This window comes from Bubalus bubalis, chromosome 6 (assembly GCF_019923935.1).
Source record: "Bubalus bubalis isolate 160015118507 breed Murrah chromosome 6, NDDB_SH_1, whole genome shotgun sequence".
In the NCBI taxonomy this organism is placed as follows: Eukaryota; Metazoa; Chordata; class Mammalia; order Artiodactyla; family Bovidae; genus Bubalus; species Bubalus bubalis.
The window spans coordinates 3,257,222-3,273,394 of NC_059162.1; the positions used below are offsets into that span (position 1 = coordinate 3,257,222).

Below are 16,173 nucleotides of genomic sequence, written 5' to 3' on the forward strand. Positions count from 1 at the left end.
TCTCTACCCTCTCTGTCCCCTTAGGCGAACACATCCAGCTCCCGGGTGGATCCTTTGGTTACACCAGAAGGGAACCACTAGGGGTGTGTGTTGGAATAGGAGCATGGAACTACCCCTTTCAGATCGCCTGCTGGAAGTCGGCTCCAGCTCTGGCTTGTGGTAAGTAAGGATTATTCTTCTGCCTGTGAGCTGCCCTTTCTCCCTGGCATGATTTCACCCCTGCCCTGCCCCCTAGGGAGCTTTGAGGTTATACATTATTCCCATTTTTATTTATTTTTGTTATGGGAAGGAAGAAAGTTAATTTTGGTTTTGAAGATTTTATTATTATTATTATTTTTACTGTCAAGTGAATTAGATTTGTGCACTTGAAAGTTCTCTTTCTTTATGGACAAGAATTCTGAGCATCAATTTCTGTGTAGCAGGTAGCACTTGGGAATTTCACTTCATTTAGGAAGCAGAAGACAAACTTCATTTGTGTCTTAAGAGAAATGAAAGGCAAGGTTTCCATTAGAGAAGCTTTGGTTGATTAACAAAAAGATTTCTTGCACTATTTAAAGAGAAGAATCTGTGGGAAAAGAAGACATTATGTCTTAGAAAAAACTCTCAGGTTAAAAGAGCTCTAGTATTAAGACGTTGTATTGAAATGCAGCTTTTTCCTTGTTGCTGCCTCATGTTCGTTTTGCCCATTTCTCTGTGATCGAGGAGAAATAGAATTAAGTTACTAGCCTTGCAGACTGTCATCAAATTAATTAACCTTTCTTATCTTCAGTTTCAGCTTTTATAAGATGGGTCTAATCATACCTATTTCATACTGCTGTTGCAAATGTTAAATGAGGTTAATATATGTGAAAAGCTGTAGATATATAAGGTATTACTGGTTGAGACATTGCAAGTGTGTGGCTTGGTCTGTTTCATGAGAGAAACTAAGGAGGGAAGAACAAGATAGGTTTACTTATTACTAATTTTTGGCCTAGCATTTGATGGGGAACAGAAAGCAATTCCAGTTGTTTTTTTTCATTTTTAATTTTATATTGCGTATAGCTGATTAACAATGTTGTGACAGTTTCAGGTGAACAGTGAAGGGACTCAGCCAATCACATATACGTGTATCCATTCTACCCCAGTCTCCCCTCCCATCCAGGCTGCTGCATAGCATTGAGTAGAGTTCTGTGTGCTCTGCAGTAGGTTCTTGTTGGTTATCAGTTTGAAATACAGCATGTGTACATGTTGATCCCAAACTCCCTAACTATCCCTGCCCTCCATCCTTCCCCACTGGCAACCATAAGTTAGTTTTCTAAGTCTGTGAGTCTGTATCTGTTATTTTATAAATAAGTTCATTTGTATCATTTTTTTTAGACTCCACATATAAGGGATGTCATACAGTGTTTCTCAACTGGAGTTGTTCTTGATGTGTCCTCCTTGTCCTGTCTTCAGAGGATCTTCAGTCTTAAAAAATCTTTCTGTGTTTTTGTCTCGATAATGCAGGTAACGCCATGGTCTTTAAACCTTCTCCCTTCACACCGGTGTCCGTGTTGCTGCTGGCTGAAATCTATACTGAGGCTGGAGTCCCTCCTGGGCTCTTCAACGTGGTGCAGGGAGGGGCTGCCACAGGCCAGTTCCTGTGTCAGCATCGTGATGTGGCCAAAGTCTCCTTCACTGGAAGCGTGCCCACCGGCTCAAAGGTGAGAGTGAATCAGTAGGGGCATCTGGTTATGACATCTCGGTGTGGCTCTGTCAGGCCTCCCCAGAGCGTGTGTTGGAGGCTTAGCCTCTGATTTTACCCAGCTTGTATTGGCAGGGAGGCTGTACGGATTATTGGGCCAAGGTCTGAAGTGTACTTGAGAAGTGTGAAGGAGTAGTTAGAGCAGCTCGGTGTGTTAGGCCCGCTGGGGACGGGAGTCGTCTTCTGCCTGTGTCTGGGAGGTCAGACCCTGGGCTGCCACTCGTATCCTTCAGTGACTTACCTCATCTGTAGCTGCCGCTTCTGAATAAAGGGTGTTTTCCCAGTTTGTTCAGATTCATCGTTTTGACCTTAATTTGTGCTCTGAGTTCTGTCAGCCTGGAACACAGTTAGAGCAATACAAAAGAATTTCTGCCCATGACAGATGAATTGACAGCTTGTCGTAAATGAACTCCCTCTTACGAATATGCAGTTCTGTAGATTCTCTTCAGTGTTCTGAAAAAGACTACTTCAAGGAGACTAAGGACAGAGTATATTGAGAACAAGGCTGCAGGTCACATGTAGTTCAACATGACTTTTCAGGGTCAAGGTCTAGTTACCTAGCATGTAATCTCTTTAGTGTTAAACTCGATGCTTTTGTTCTTGTTCTGTAAGATCATGGAGATGTCTGCTAAAGGAATCAAACCTGTCACCCTGGAACTCGGAGGCAAGTCTCCACTTATCATCTTCTCAGACTGTGACATGAAGAATGCTGTGAAGGGGGCGCTGATGGCCAACTTCCTTACTCAAGGCGAGGTGTGTACCTGACCCTGGAAGAGGGTTAGCGGGAGTCTTCACCTTTCATGTCACAGCATGTTTTTTTGTTTTTTGTTTTTTTTAAATTTATTTATGTTTTAATTTGAAGGATAATTGCTTTACAGGATTCTGTTGTTTTCTGTCAAACCTCAACATGCATCAGCCATAGGTATACACATATCCCCTCCCTTTTGAACCTCCCACAACTTGTTTTAAAGCTTGTTATTTTGAAATAATTTCAGACTTACAGAAAAGTTGCACAGATAATACAAAGAATTCTCATATACCTTTGAACCAGGTTCTTCAATGTTAACATTTTATCACATTTACCATTCTGTCTGTCTTTTCATGGGTTTCCCTGATGGTTCAGACAATAAAGAATCTGCCTGCAATACAGGAGACCTGGGCTCAATCCCTGGATCAGGAAGACCCCCTGGACAAGGGAATGGCAACTCACTCCAGTATTCTTGTGGAGAATGCCATGGCAGAGGATCTTTGTGGGCTACGGTCCCTGGGGTTGCAAACAGTTGGACATGACTGAGCAGCTAACACTTTGACTTTTCACTTACTGTCTGTGCATGCATATGCATGTTACTATATTTTTCTGAACTGTTTGAAAGTTGCAGACAGAAGATCCGTAACCTCTCCATTCATATGTGTATTTTCTCAAAAAAAGTGAAAGTGAAGTCGCTCAGTCGTGTCCAACTCTTTGCGACCCCATGGACTGTAGCCTACCAGGCTCCTCCGTCCATGGGATTTTTCAGGCAAGAGTACTGGAGTGGGCTGCCATTTCCTTTTCCAGGGGATCTTCCCAACCCAGGGATCGAACCTGGGTCTCCTGCATGGCAAACAGATGCTTTACCACTCTGAGCCACCAGGGAAGCCTATTGCCTTCTCTTAAATAAGCACAATATGGTTAGCAGACTCCGTAACTTGGTGTTAATGTAGTACTGTTATTCAATCATAACCCTTATTCAGATTTCTGCATTTGTTTGACTAATGTCCTTTTAGAAACAGCTTCTTTTTTGCTGGTTCAAGATCTAATCCAGGAAGATGTGTTGCATTTACTTGTGGTGTCTCTTTAATCTCATTTAATCTGGAATAGTTCTAAAGTCATTCTGATCTTTCAGTACCTTGACATTTTAGAAGAATCAACCCATTTATTTTGTAAAATGTTCCTCATTTTGAGTCTGTTTAGTTGTTGTTTTTTTTTTTTTTTAATTGGATTTAGTTTATGGATTTTTGGCAAAAAATGGTATTTTACAGTGGTGTCACTGACTTTGATCACCCGCTTAAGGTGAGTCTTTATCTTGAAGTTGCTGTTTTTTCCTTTGAGGTTAATGAGTGTCTTGTAGGAGATCAAGTGAGACTACCTTGTTCCTTATCAAACTTGGATCTGCTGGTTTTAGCACCCTTTGATGTCCCCTAGAACATCTTTTTCTGGTGGTCACCAAGTGGTGATTTTCCAGTTCTGTTATTCCTTCTGCATTTATTTAGTTTACTGCCTATTGAAAGAAATAACTTTTTCCCCATCTCCATAGTTTGTTTTTCATTCATTTACTTTCATCAGCATGAACCCATGGATTCTTACCTCATTCTTTGAGTTACTATTACTATTTATTTTGATGCTCAAATAATTGAAGATTCTGCTGGCGGGAGCCTCTTTCTGTGGCTTTTTGATATGTCCCCATTATTCTTTGAGCGCTGTTTTACTTCCTGGCATAGCAAGGTGTTCTAAACACATCTTGTGCTTTCTGTGGTGGAACTCTGGACTGAGCTATTTCTCTAAGAAGACTTGGTTCCATTTAATGGTAAACGGTTTTTAGAAAGGAAGATCTGGGTGCCAGATGTACTTGTTTCTGCTGGAGTATTTTCGCTTCTATGTCCTCTCAAGAGTCCAGAGCCAGGAAATACATATTGATATTTGGCATATGTGTATGTAAGCACACATACATGTATTTATATCTGTCTATATTAATAACTATAAGTTTACACAGATATTTCCAATCATTCCAGTGTTGCAAGGTTTATTTTAGCCTCCTCCCTTCCATGTTCATAATTTCCTTCTCTGATAGTGAAACATTTAGCATCCATTACTCACAATACATGTAACTGCTCAGTCCTAGAATATGTTTATAATAGTTTTATATTTGTACTTGCATTACTGTGAAAAACAAACCTTCTGACTAGCTTGCAACCTTCTTTCTATAGTTCTTTTTGGTTTTAGCCTAAGGGTATATAGTTAAAATCTGTGTTCAGAAATTAATGGGTCAGTTCTTCTTTCACCACCCCCTTCAATATGGTTATGATATTCACTTTATTTTAAATTGAGATCTTATTTTTAAATTTATTATTTTATTTTTTTGGCTGCACCACACAGGATGTAGGATCTTACTTAGTTTCCTGACCAGAGATTGAACCTGGGGCCCCGCAGTGAAATGGGGTCCTAACCACTGGACCACCAGGGCATTCCTCATTATTTGTGATTTTAAAGACAAACATTGACTATGAAATGCTCTAGATTTTTATTAGACTTCAGATCTCAGTTCTTGATCTGTTTCTACTCTTCAATTCCTTCTACTCTTAACCTCCTGTTCTCAAAATATACAACCAAATTAAGCACCTGAAGTGAGAAAATAGGAGAAGTCTTATGAGTCATGTAGATCTATTAATTGCCTTAAGGAAATTTAAACAAAAAGGCTTAACTTTTATTTCAAGGGGCAGAGAGTTTGTGTGTAGGGTAGAATGCCTTCAATTACATGTGTGATCCTGTTCAGTATGGTGATAATTTTTTAGAAATGGAACTAACTTTTAAAGACAGTATACTGTTTCTTTAATTATAATTTTTTTTTTTTTTTTTGGCTGCTGCATGTGGGATCTAGTTCCCCGACCAGGGATGGAACCTGTGTCCCTGAATTGGGAGCACAGAGCCTTAACCATTGGACCACCAGGAAGTCCCCTGTTTCTTTTAAATTTAAAGCTGCTGGATTTTTTTCCCTTTTCCTTTTTTCCCCCTTTGTGGTATGCTCAGTCACGTCTGACTCTTTGTGACCACATGTACTGTACCCCACCAGGCAAGAATACTGGAATGAGTTGCTATTTCCTCCTCCAGGGGATCTTCCTGACCCAGGGATTGAATCCATGTCTCCTGTGTCTCCTGCGTTGCATACAGATTCTTTACTGCTGAGCCACTGGGTAAGCTTTTTACCCCTTACTTACATATAATTTGTGTCTGTTTTTTAGGTTTGTTGTAATGGTACAAGGGTATTTGTGCAAAAGGAAATTCTTGATCAATTTACAGAGGAAGTGGTGAAACAGACCCAAAGGATAAAAATTGGAGATCCCCTTCTGGAAGATACAAGGATGGGTCCCCTCATCAACCGACCACATCTGGAGCGAGTCCTTGGGTTTGTTAAAGTGGCAAAGGAGCAGGTAAGAAACAAGTAGAGATGCAACGAGATGAGGGGAAGGGTAATTCCTCCTGGGTTACTTGCTCTGCGCCCTTCCCTGTGGTCATGTCTGTCTGGGAGCTGTATTCTGCATTGTACTTGCAGTAGAGTGACTAAGTGTCCATTTGTTCAGGACGCAGGTAGCATTTGCTGATTGCATATTGAGGTTGTGTGTTTAACATAAAATATGCATTCTTCCTTTCTTTTTTGGCAGGGTGCTAAAGTGTTATGTGGTGGAGACGTCTTTGTACCTGAAGACCCCAAATTAAAGGATGGGTATTACATGAGACCTTGTGTGTTAAGTATGTCCTCTTCTTGTTTGCTTTTAAACAGTTTGAATTAAATGTTAGATAGAAAAAAAAATTTATAAACTGTACATATGGTGTAAGGCAAGGGTCGGAAGTGTGTGTCCCCGCTCCTCAGATGTAAGAAGTAGAAGTTCTCTGTCGCCTCGGAAGCCTCCTGTTTGCCCATCCTCTTCTTGGATGATGTTATCAGTTACCTGGGACTTAACTAGGTACACACCTGTTGTTCTAGAAGCAAGGCGCCCCCAAAAATGAAAATTCCTGTTTGATTAAAACTTAAGTAATGAATTTCTTTTCTCAAGCAACTTGGTAAAGAGTGTGTTTTACTTTGAACTTTTAGATCATCAATATAATAAAACCAATTTGTCAGACAGTATACTAATATTAAAACTTAACTGATATAGTAATTGTTAGCATTTCCTTTCAGCCTGAATAGTCTCCGGGTTTGGACAATCAAGTGTGTGGTCTTCCTGCTGTTCTCATCCGTCTCCTCCCCTCCTGCCTGAGGGGGACACTGTTTTAGACGTTGGTGGTGTTAGTATCTACTATAAAAATATTGCCAGTTTTCTTGGCTCTAAAAATCTATATATAGATGGAATAGTGCAGTATAATGCCTTACACCTTCTCTTGAAGACAGATTCAGCTGACTTTTGTCCCTGAGGTCGATAGTGGTGCCACTTGTCAACACTTGGTATTTGACTTGATGTAGTTTAACCTGTCCCTTGCTAGAAAAGCAACTACTGAGGCTTAAAGGCTGTGCATTTAGCATCCATACCATGAGTTAGCTTGTAGCTGTTAAAGAAGAGGGAAAACTTACATTATGTTTTTAAAGAGCAAATATAGGTTAAACAATAGTGTATGTGGTATTATCCCAAATCTGAAAAACCAGATATGTGCATGGGACAAAGAAGGAGCAGAGAACATGCATCATAATATTGATAGTGGGTTTCTTTCTCTAGATGCTTGGAGTAAAGGTGATTTTTGTTAAACTTCATGCATTGCTGAATATTACAGATTTTCTGTACATTATGTTTGTTTGTTTATTTTTAGTTGGAGGATAATTGCTTTACAGTGTTTGTTGGTTTCTGCTATACAGTGTGAATCAGCTATAAGTATAGATACGTGCCCTCCCTCTTGAGCCTCCTTCCCACGCCCCCCACCCCACCCATCTTGGCCATCACAGAGCCCCGGCTTACCTCCCTGTTACACAGCAGCTCCCCTCTCGCTGTCTGTTTACGCATGGTGGGTCAACGCTGGTCTCCCAACTCGTCCCACCCTCTCCTTCCTGCCGGCCCTTGCTCTGCGTCCGCAAGTCTGTATGGTAAAGATGACTGCCTCTATTCCTGCCCTGCAAATAGGATCCTCAGTACCTTTTCTAGATTCCATAAATATGCATTAATATATGATATTTGTTTTCCTCTTTCTGACTTACTTCACTCTGTGTAACAAGTTCTAGGTTGATCCCTCTCACTACAACAGACTTAAATTGAGAATGTGTATTTTGCAATTAGGAAAAAAAAATTTTTTTTAAGCTGTGAACCTATGCAAAGAACAGGGAGCTAACTACCTCCACTTCATCCTAGTGATTCTGAAAGCCCAATTTGTAGTCCACAGTGTCAGTATCGCTTGGAAAACTAGTCGAGGCAGATTCCTGGCCTCTGCCCTAGACCCCCAAATGTAACTCTGAGGGGCTAGAACCTCAAGACATGCCTTTTGGGAGAATGGATACATGTACATGTGTGGTCGAGTCCTTTCGCTCTCCACCTGGAACTGCACAGCATCGTTAATTGGCTATACTCCAAAATACAAAGTTCAAAAGGGAAAGAAAGTTCTCAGTTTGTTTTTGTGCACATTAAAGTTTGAGACTGACTCCACAGGCTCAATATTTAGATTCATTTACTAGATTTGGGGCTAAAGTACAGTGCAGGGACCTCTCTTTTCTCACATATGAGCTGCTGCTTTATCCCCTCATCTCTTGACTCTGGTGTAGAGCATACCGCACACAGCGCCACACTCTGTTATCAGCCTGTGTGAGACGAACTGTATTCTGGGACAGTTGGGTAATGAACTGTCTTGAATCATTTACTATTCTGACTAACACTTGCCCTAAAAATGGTACATAGATTAGCAGTTCTCAGAGATTTAGATCATAATAAACTATCCTTGCGGAGAAGGCGATGGCACCCCACTCCAGTACTCTTGCCTGGAAAATCCCATGGATGGAGGAGCCTGGTAGGCTGCAGTCCATGGGGTTGCAAAGAGTTGCACACAACTGAGCGACTTCACTTTCACTTCACTTTCAAACTATCCTTAATCACCACCTAAAATTATTGAATATACCTTTGTAGATAATTCCCGTGTCCCCAAAGTACACTGTAACATACAGAGGAGCAAAGAGCTGTTTTTACTTTGTATATACAAGCTCTGATCTATCTCTGAGGAGATTTTGGAGTCCTCATCTTTATAGATATGTGAGTCGTTGGTTTTTAGCTTTGGCTGGTGTAAAGCTGGTATTTATAGTAGGGCTCTAAGGCTGTTTTCCTGCCTCAGCATTTACATATATCACACAGCCTTACGGATGCATGTCTCACTCCTTGAAGTGGTTGCCAGCGCTGAGATGAGCTGTCTCTCAGCCACAATGAGATAAAAGCACCATTCTCTTGAAGGTCACTGGGGTTCATTGTTGCACATCTAAATATTTGAGCTTCTTTAGGTATACATGTGTATTTTAAACAGTCAAGTGTGAATTTAATCATTTTACGGAATTAATCACTTAAGTACATTTTCATATTAACTGAACACCCGTTCAGTTATTTCTGTTTATGTTTTTACATTGTATTTTCTCTTTAAAAATACTGTTTCTCCTTCTACTATCACAATTATTAAGAAAAAGTGAAAAAGTGTAAAAGATGTTAATCTTGTATGACATTTTAACAGAAATTGGGATGATATGTACAGTTTGTATTTTTTTCAGTGACTGTTCATCATAAGCATTTGCTTATTAAATTTTCTTCAAAAACATTACTTTTCGCAGCTTCATGGAAGTTCATCATTGGGATGTGTTTTGTTCACATGACCATCCCATTGATTTTTGGATGCCTTGCTTGTTGCTTCTTGTTTTCATTGTCACAGGAGTGTTGTGATGGAAGTCCTTGTACATATATCCTTGTCCACTTCATTATCTATGTCCTTGAAAAGTGAGAGTGTTAGTTGCTCAGTTGTGTCCGATTCTCAGACACCATGAACTGTAGCCCACCAGGCTCCTCTGTGCATGGAATTTTCCAGGCAAGAATAGTGGCATGGGGAGCCATTCCCTTCTCCAGGGGACCATCCCGACCCAGGGATTAAACTCGGGTCTCCTGTGTTGCAGGCAGATTCTTTACCATCTGAGCCATCAGGGAAGCCCTAACTATGTCTTTATGATGAATATAAAAAAAAGTAGATGTAGAATGAACACAAAGGCCATGACTCCTTAATATGCAGTGTTCATGATCATGCAGGAAGGATGCTCTGATTTATAATCACACTGGAAATGTTGCATTGAAATTTCTCTAAAGCTGTGTATTTCACTGTTTACTATGAACAAGGAATTTTAACATGCCAGCATGTTAAAAGGAATTCAGATAATTCCTTCACTGATGTTTGATTTTTAAAATAATGTTTGCAGCTAATTGCCGAGATGACATGACCTGTGTGAAAGAAGAAATCTTTGGACCAGTTATGTCCATTTTATCATTTGACACAGAAGCTGAGGTTCTGGAAAGAGCCAACGACACCACTTTTGGACTAGCTGCTGGTGTCTTCACCAGGTAGGTGGGGAAGGACACTCCACGCAGCTTTGAAGGAAGGGGGCTGCTATGTCTCCTTAGATATTCATCTTATTCCTCCACTGGCGTTTGCCCTCGTTGCATTTGCATCAGCATGTTCTGTCTGCTTCAGGGAGAGTCAGAAGATGCCAATGTAGCAGCACAGCCAGAACCCTACTGTTAAGTGTAAATTAAGCCATTAGCTTTATTGATACATCCTATTCTTTTTTTTATTCATTCATTGAATAAGTATTTAAGTTTCTGATCTATGTAAAGCATCATGTTAGGTCCCTATTAAAAAATACGTGTCAAGGAATTTAGAAACCTGTAAGCATATAAATACTGGCAGTAGTTTTCAAAGACATGATTTTTAATAGCTTTATAGTAGTCCCTAAATTGGGATGCATTGTAACACATGTGGGCTTTCTAGTGTGTATTTAGGGTGCTGTTTCCAATTTTAACTATTGTAAGTAATGTGATTACTATTTTGGTACATAAACTTAAACCGCTGAAAAGCAAACAGTGATTTGGGAGTAAAATTTCTTTGAAAATGATTGCAGATTGTTTGATTATATACAAACTCTGATTTGTCTTTGGCAATAGTAGGCAGTTTTCTAAGACTGCTTTACAATTGAGAATATGCTGTTTCTTTAGTGATATACAAGTTTGGGGGTTTTTTTGTAGTTTTGTGGTGAGGAACTTGGGGAGGAAGACCCAAGTCTCCCTTGAGGACCTAATGAGTTGAGTTGTGAAGGAAAGAACGAGCAGCTCCTTTTTGTTGTTGTTTCTAACAGACTTTGTTTTTTTAGAGCAGTTTTAGGTGCAATGCAAAATTGAGTGGAAAGTACAGAGATTTCCCAGTCTCTCTGCCCCAACACGTGCACAGCCTCCCTGTGATCGACATCGCCCACCAGAGTGGTACAGTTGTTAGAACTGATGAGCCTCCATGAACACGTCATTATCACCCAAAGACCATGGTTCACGTGAGGGCTCACTCTTGGTGTGCGTTCTGTGCATTTGCACACGTATAACACCGACCCAGTGCTGTCGTGTCAAACAAAGCAGTCTCACTGTCCTAAAAGCCCTCTCTGAGGAGCTGCTTGTGTTGATGTGAGGAGAGAGTGGATTACGTCTCTCCTGCTACTTTGCTGCACCACCAAAATACAAAGGCCAGTTACAGAGGACAGTAACTCCTTTTTAAAAAAAAAAAAACACACCTTTGTTAGGATAATTCACCTACCAAATAATTCACTCATTTAAAGTGTACAATTCAGTAGTTTTTAGTGTATTTATAGATTGTACAACCGTCATTATAATCTAACTTTAGAACATTTTTGTCATCCCAAGAACATTAACAGGCACTCTGCATTCTCCCCTCCCCCCACCCATGGCAACCACTAATCTGCTTTCTGTCTTTATAGATTTGCATATTTTGAAAATTCTACATAAATGAAATCGTACAGTATGTGACCTTTCATGACTAGCTTCTTTCACTTAGTTCATTTACTAGGTTCTTTTCAAAGTTCATTTATGTTGTAGTCTGTATCACTACTTTATTCCTTTCTGCTACTGTGTGTGTGAAAGTCACTCAGTTATGTCTGACTCTTTGTGACCCAATGGACTGTAGCCCACCAAGCTTCTCTCTCCATGGGATTCTCCAGGCAAAAATACTGGAGTGGGTTGCCATGCCCTTCTCCAGGGGATCTTCCCAACCCAGGGATCAAATCCAGGTCTCCCACATTGCAGGCGGTTTCTTTACCATCTGAGCCACCAGGGAAGCCCTTTTCTATACTGAGTAATATTCTGTTGTATGAATATATCACATTTTGTTTATTCATTCACAAATTGATAGACATTAGGGCTATTTCTACTTTTTGGCTGTTATGAATAGTGCTCCAATGAGCATTCATCTATGAGTTTTTGTGTGAAAATTTCTTTGTGTGCATGTTTCATTTTGCTTGGTATAAACCCAGGAGTAGAATTGCTGGATCATATGGAAACTCTGTGTTTAACTTTTTGAGGAAATGCCAAACTGTTTTCCAAAGTGGCAGTAGTACTTTACTTTCCCATCAGCAGTGTTTAAGGATTCCAGTTTCTCCACATCCTCACTAGCAACTGCTTAAGGATTCCAGTTTCTCCACATCCTCACTAGCAACTGCTATTATCTGTTCTTTTGATTTTAGCCATCCTAGTGATGGCAACCCACTCCAGTGTTCTTGCCTGGAGAATCCCAGGGACGGCGGAGCCTGGTGGGCTGCCGTCTGTGGGGTCACACAGAGTCGGACACGATTGAAGTGACTTAGCAGCAGCAGTGGATATGCAGCAGTGTCTTGTAGTTTTGATTTGCATTTCTGTGAGTTGCCTTTTTACTTTTCTGATACTCTCACTTGTGATACAAAATTGAAAAATTTTTATAGATCAAAATTATTCTGTTTTTTTTAATCTGTTACTTTTGGTGTCTTGTCTAAGAAGGTTGTGTCTAACGGAAGGTCATGGAGATTTATTCCTGTATTCTTCGAAGAGTTTCATGGTTTTCAGTCTGATACTTTAGTTAAGTGATCCATGTGAGTTAATTTTTGTGCACTGTGTGAGAAGGGGCTGGCTCTTCATTCCTTTGCATGTGGACGTCCGGTTGCTCCAGCACTGTTTGCTGAAAAGACTATTTTCCCCATTGAATTGTTTTTAGCACCCTTGTTGCTGCTACATATTTTATAGATGCTTTTGGATGAGACTACAAAATTCAAATTCTTACCTATTTTGCCTGGATGGTATAAGATTTTAAAACACATTGTGAAGAAATAAGAATTTGGCAATGTTTTGAAACTCTTAGAAGTGACAGTCTCACTTTTCCTGTTAAAGTTGTAGCAAAAGAAACTATGACTAACCAATGCAATTTATTTCTTCATAGGGACATCCAGCGCGCCCACAGAGTGGTGGCGGAGCTCCAGGCTGGAATGTGCTTCATTAACAACTACAATGTCAGTCCGGTGGAGTTGCCCTTTGGTGGATATAAGAAGTCAGGTGAGGAGCTGGGAATTGTGAAAAATTCTTGTCTCTGGAGACACTGGTCATAATAGATCAGGTTCCTAAACTTGTATGTGTATCAGAATTACCAAAATGTATATGAATTCCTCGTCCTCCCCAGGCCCACTGTATCCATGAGAATGGAAGCCAAGCATCTTTATTTTTTCCAGAAGTTCTCCAGAAGGTTCTGATGAATAAGTTGGCTTGTGAACAGTAGCATTACTTTTTCCTCACAGTCTATAATTGCTGTAAGCATAAAACCACTCCGAGATGTCCTAACCATAGCAAGCTTATAACAGTCTGTTAGGAGATTTGAGGCATCAGGAACATAGCCATTACTTTGAGGTTCTTTTCTTTGGCACTTGTTGCTAATTTCACCAGTTTTGTGAATTGGGCTTCCCTGGTGGCTCAAATGGTAAAGAATCTGCCTGCAATGCAGGAGATCTGGGTTTAATCCCTAGGTAAGGAGGATCCCCTGGAGAAGGGAATGCCTACCACTCCAGTATTCTTGCCTGGAGGATTCCATGGACAGAGGAGCTTGGTGGGCTACAGTCCATGGGGAAGCTAAGAGTCGGACATGACTGAGCGACTAACACTTTGACTATATGAAAATCGGTTTGGACTTTGTAGACGTACCTTTCTAAGAGTCTGACCCCTAGTCTCTTGGCAGGTATTTATAGCCGTCACAGTGTTGGCAAACACATAAATACCGACAAATAATGGTGAGATGGTGGGTGTTAATTTGACAGTTTTATTTGGTATTGTGTTTGGTATCACCCTGGCATTCTCTACTCATACATCTCTAGATTCTTGTCCCTGTGGGGTTACGCGGGGAAGCTGTCACACAGACTCAAATGCAGGGTAGGAATCAGGACTCTGTTTTGTTCATTCTTAACCCTCAGATTGTTTGGAATCTGCAGCTGTGGCCTCAGTGGGGCCTCTGCACCCAGCGCTCCCTTCCTAATCTGCATCTTTGCATCAGTGCCCATGGATAGTTCTACATGAGATGAGAGGACAGAAAGCTGGCCTGACGTGCCTGGTGAGCTCCATGCTGAGAGGCCCTGAAAAGGAACAAAAGCCAGAGAAGGCCCTACCCTCCTTTGAGTGTGTCACCTTTGGAATGGTGCCCCCTGGAGACACGCAGTTTTGGAGACTGGGCCTAGGCCGTAGGATGCAGAGCCTGCCTCAGCCTGGGGCAGGAGCGCAAGCAAGGCTGTCCTTGTAGCACGCAACCTCATCCACTAGTGATTGCGTGGTGTCTTGGCTTTGAGTAGCCTGAGGGCCTATAGGGGCCACTCCCCACATGAGTGGGCAGAGTCTAAATAGTTGGTGCTCCTAAAGATTCAATATAAGAGGAGGCTACTAAGTGTGTTATGTAGAGTTAGGTTTTCAGTTAGCACTGACCTTTAAAGGCATCAGGTTGATAATTGTAGAGAACGCTCTAATGTTTGATGAGGAAGTCTGAACATTTTAGACCTTAGCCCAGAAGAGTAAATACTGGAAGTTAAGGTTCCTACTGGTAAGAAATGAAGCCTGAGTGTTTCCCCGTGCCTGTCCTTGAAGGCCAGCGGCTCACTTTCCGCACGTCTGGCTCCACAGCCACAGCCTGCGGGGAGGACTGGCTCCCGGAAGCTGTGCCGCTGCGCTCTCCCCAGCCCGGGAGCAGGCCCTGCGCGTCTCCGCAGGCCGCCGTGGCTGGGCCCGCCCGTGGCGCATCCTCACCCTGTCTCTGTCTTTCAGGATTCGGCAGAGAGAACGGCCGGGTGACAGTTGAGTACTACTCACAGCTGAAGACCGTGTGTGTGGAGATGGGTGACGTGGAGTCTGCTTTTTGAACACGCGGCGACACCAGTGAATAGCGAGAGCCAGCTGCCTGACTGAGGCAGCGCGGCCGCCGGCTGGTTCAGGCCCAGGGTGTTGGTCATTCAGGATAAGAATGGTTCAGTGATGCTCTTCATGGCTCAGTCATTTTCCTAAGTGAAAATGTGCGTAAGTGTCTTTTATATACTAATCAAGAAAGCTTGATTTTCCTCAAAGCTGATTTCTCTAAATAATCTTTGAGAGTCACTAACAACTTTCCAGAGAACAGGGGGAGGACCAGGATTGTTCATCTTCCATGGAGCCCACCCACTCATGGGTTCATTTTAGCATACTTTAAAGAATACTTGCCTTTAGGGGTTCCTGGGCATATCAGAAGAGATTTCTGCTCCTTGGCGTTTTTAAGTCCACGGTCCCTTGTCATCCCGCAGAGAAGGCTGATAGTGGGGAGAGCAGGCTTGGCTAACAGGTGCGTCAGTGGGGCGTGGACGCTGATTGGCCAGAGCCAGCGCGGTGGTGGTGCTGGTGGTTGGGGAGGGGGGAATCAGCTCCAGTCCTTGAGTTACAGCTTGCTCTCTTACGATGGAAGGGTTTCCTTTTAAATGTACAGATCCTTTGTATGCTACTTCAGTATGCTAAAACTAAATAAATCACACCGACAGCCCTTTCAGTGTCGTGTTTTGAAGCTAAACACATCTTAGGGCTATAGGGGCACACAGGATAGGCTAAAGTTCAATGTTTAAGACAGAGGATTTGACATTCTTTGCAGTGAGTACACACAGGCAGGCTTCTGCTGCTGTAACGAACTATCAGTGGCCCACGCAGACTTCTGGGCTCCGTGTTCTTCCCAGCCCCAAAGAACAGGGCCTGCCTTTGAAGGGCTGTCAGTTCACAGTGACTGCTCAGGCTGTTGCAGCAGTCCTTACCTTGCTGCCTTACCAGCCTTTCAGGGGAGTAATTTAGGTTTAATAGTATTAGGGTTCTTCAGAGAAACAGAACCAATAGAGTAGAACAGGTGAGTGTAAGCAAAGATTTCTTACAGGAGTTGGCTCATGTGATTATTACGGCAGCTGAGAGAGAAGGCCCATAGTCTTCTGGCTGCAAGCTGGAACCCAGGAAAGATAGTGGTGTAATTCAGTCCACGTCCTGAGGCCTGAGAACCAGGAGTGCTGCTGGCGTCTGAGGGCAGAAGATGGACACTCAGCTCCAGCAGAGGCTGGATCTGCCGCTCTTCTGCCTTTGTGTTCTGGTTGGGATGTTGAATGGTTGGATGAGGCCCACCCACAGTGGGGAGG

General features: G+C 42.0%; 1 protein-coding gene and 1 non-coding gene across 2 annotated transcripts in view; one reads left to right on the forward strand and one right to left on the reverse strand.

The window, feature by feature from the left end:
• The window catches only part of ALDH9A1 (aldehyde dehydrogenase 9 family member A1), a 29,065-nt gene extending 13,523 nt beyond the window's left edge, over positions 1 to 15,542 (forward strand). The window contains exons 4-11 of the mRNA XM_006057289.4: positions 25 to 159; positions 1,486 to 1,682; positions 2,336 to 2,476; positions 5,720 to 5,908; positions 6,140 to 6,227; positions 9,898 to 10,039; positions 12,945 to 13,057; positions 14,801 to 15,542. Of these exons, the coding sequence (XP_006057351.3) occupies positions 25 to 159; positions 1,486 to 1,682; positions 2,336 to 2,476; positions 5,720 to 5,908; positions 6,140 to 6,227; positions 9,898 to 10,039; positions 12,945 to 13,057; positions 14,801 to 14,895 (1,100 nt within the window). The 3' untranslated portion in view covers positions 14,896 to 15,542. The remainder of the gene's footprint in view (positions 1 to 24; positions 160 to 1,485; positions 1,683 to 2,335; positions 2,477 to 5,719; positions 5,909 to 6,139; positions 6,228 to 9,897; positions 10,040 to 12,944; positions 13,058 to 14,800) is intronic.
• TRNAG-GCC lies at positions 3,285 to 3,357 on the reverse strand. The gene has a single exon. It is a non-coding gene; the product is annotated as a tRNA-Gly (tRNA).
• Positions 15,543 to 16,173: the final 631 nt, after the last annotated feature.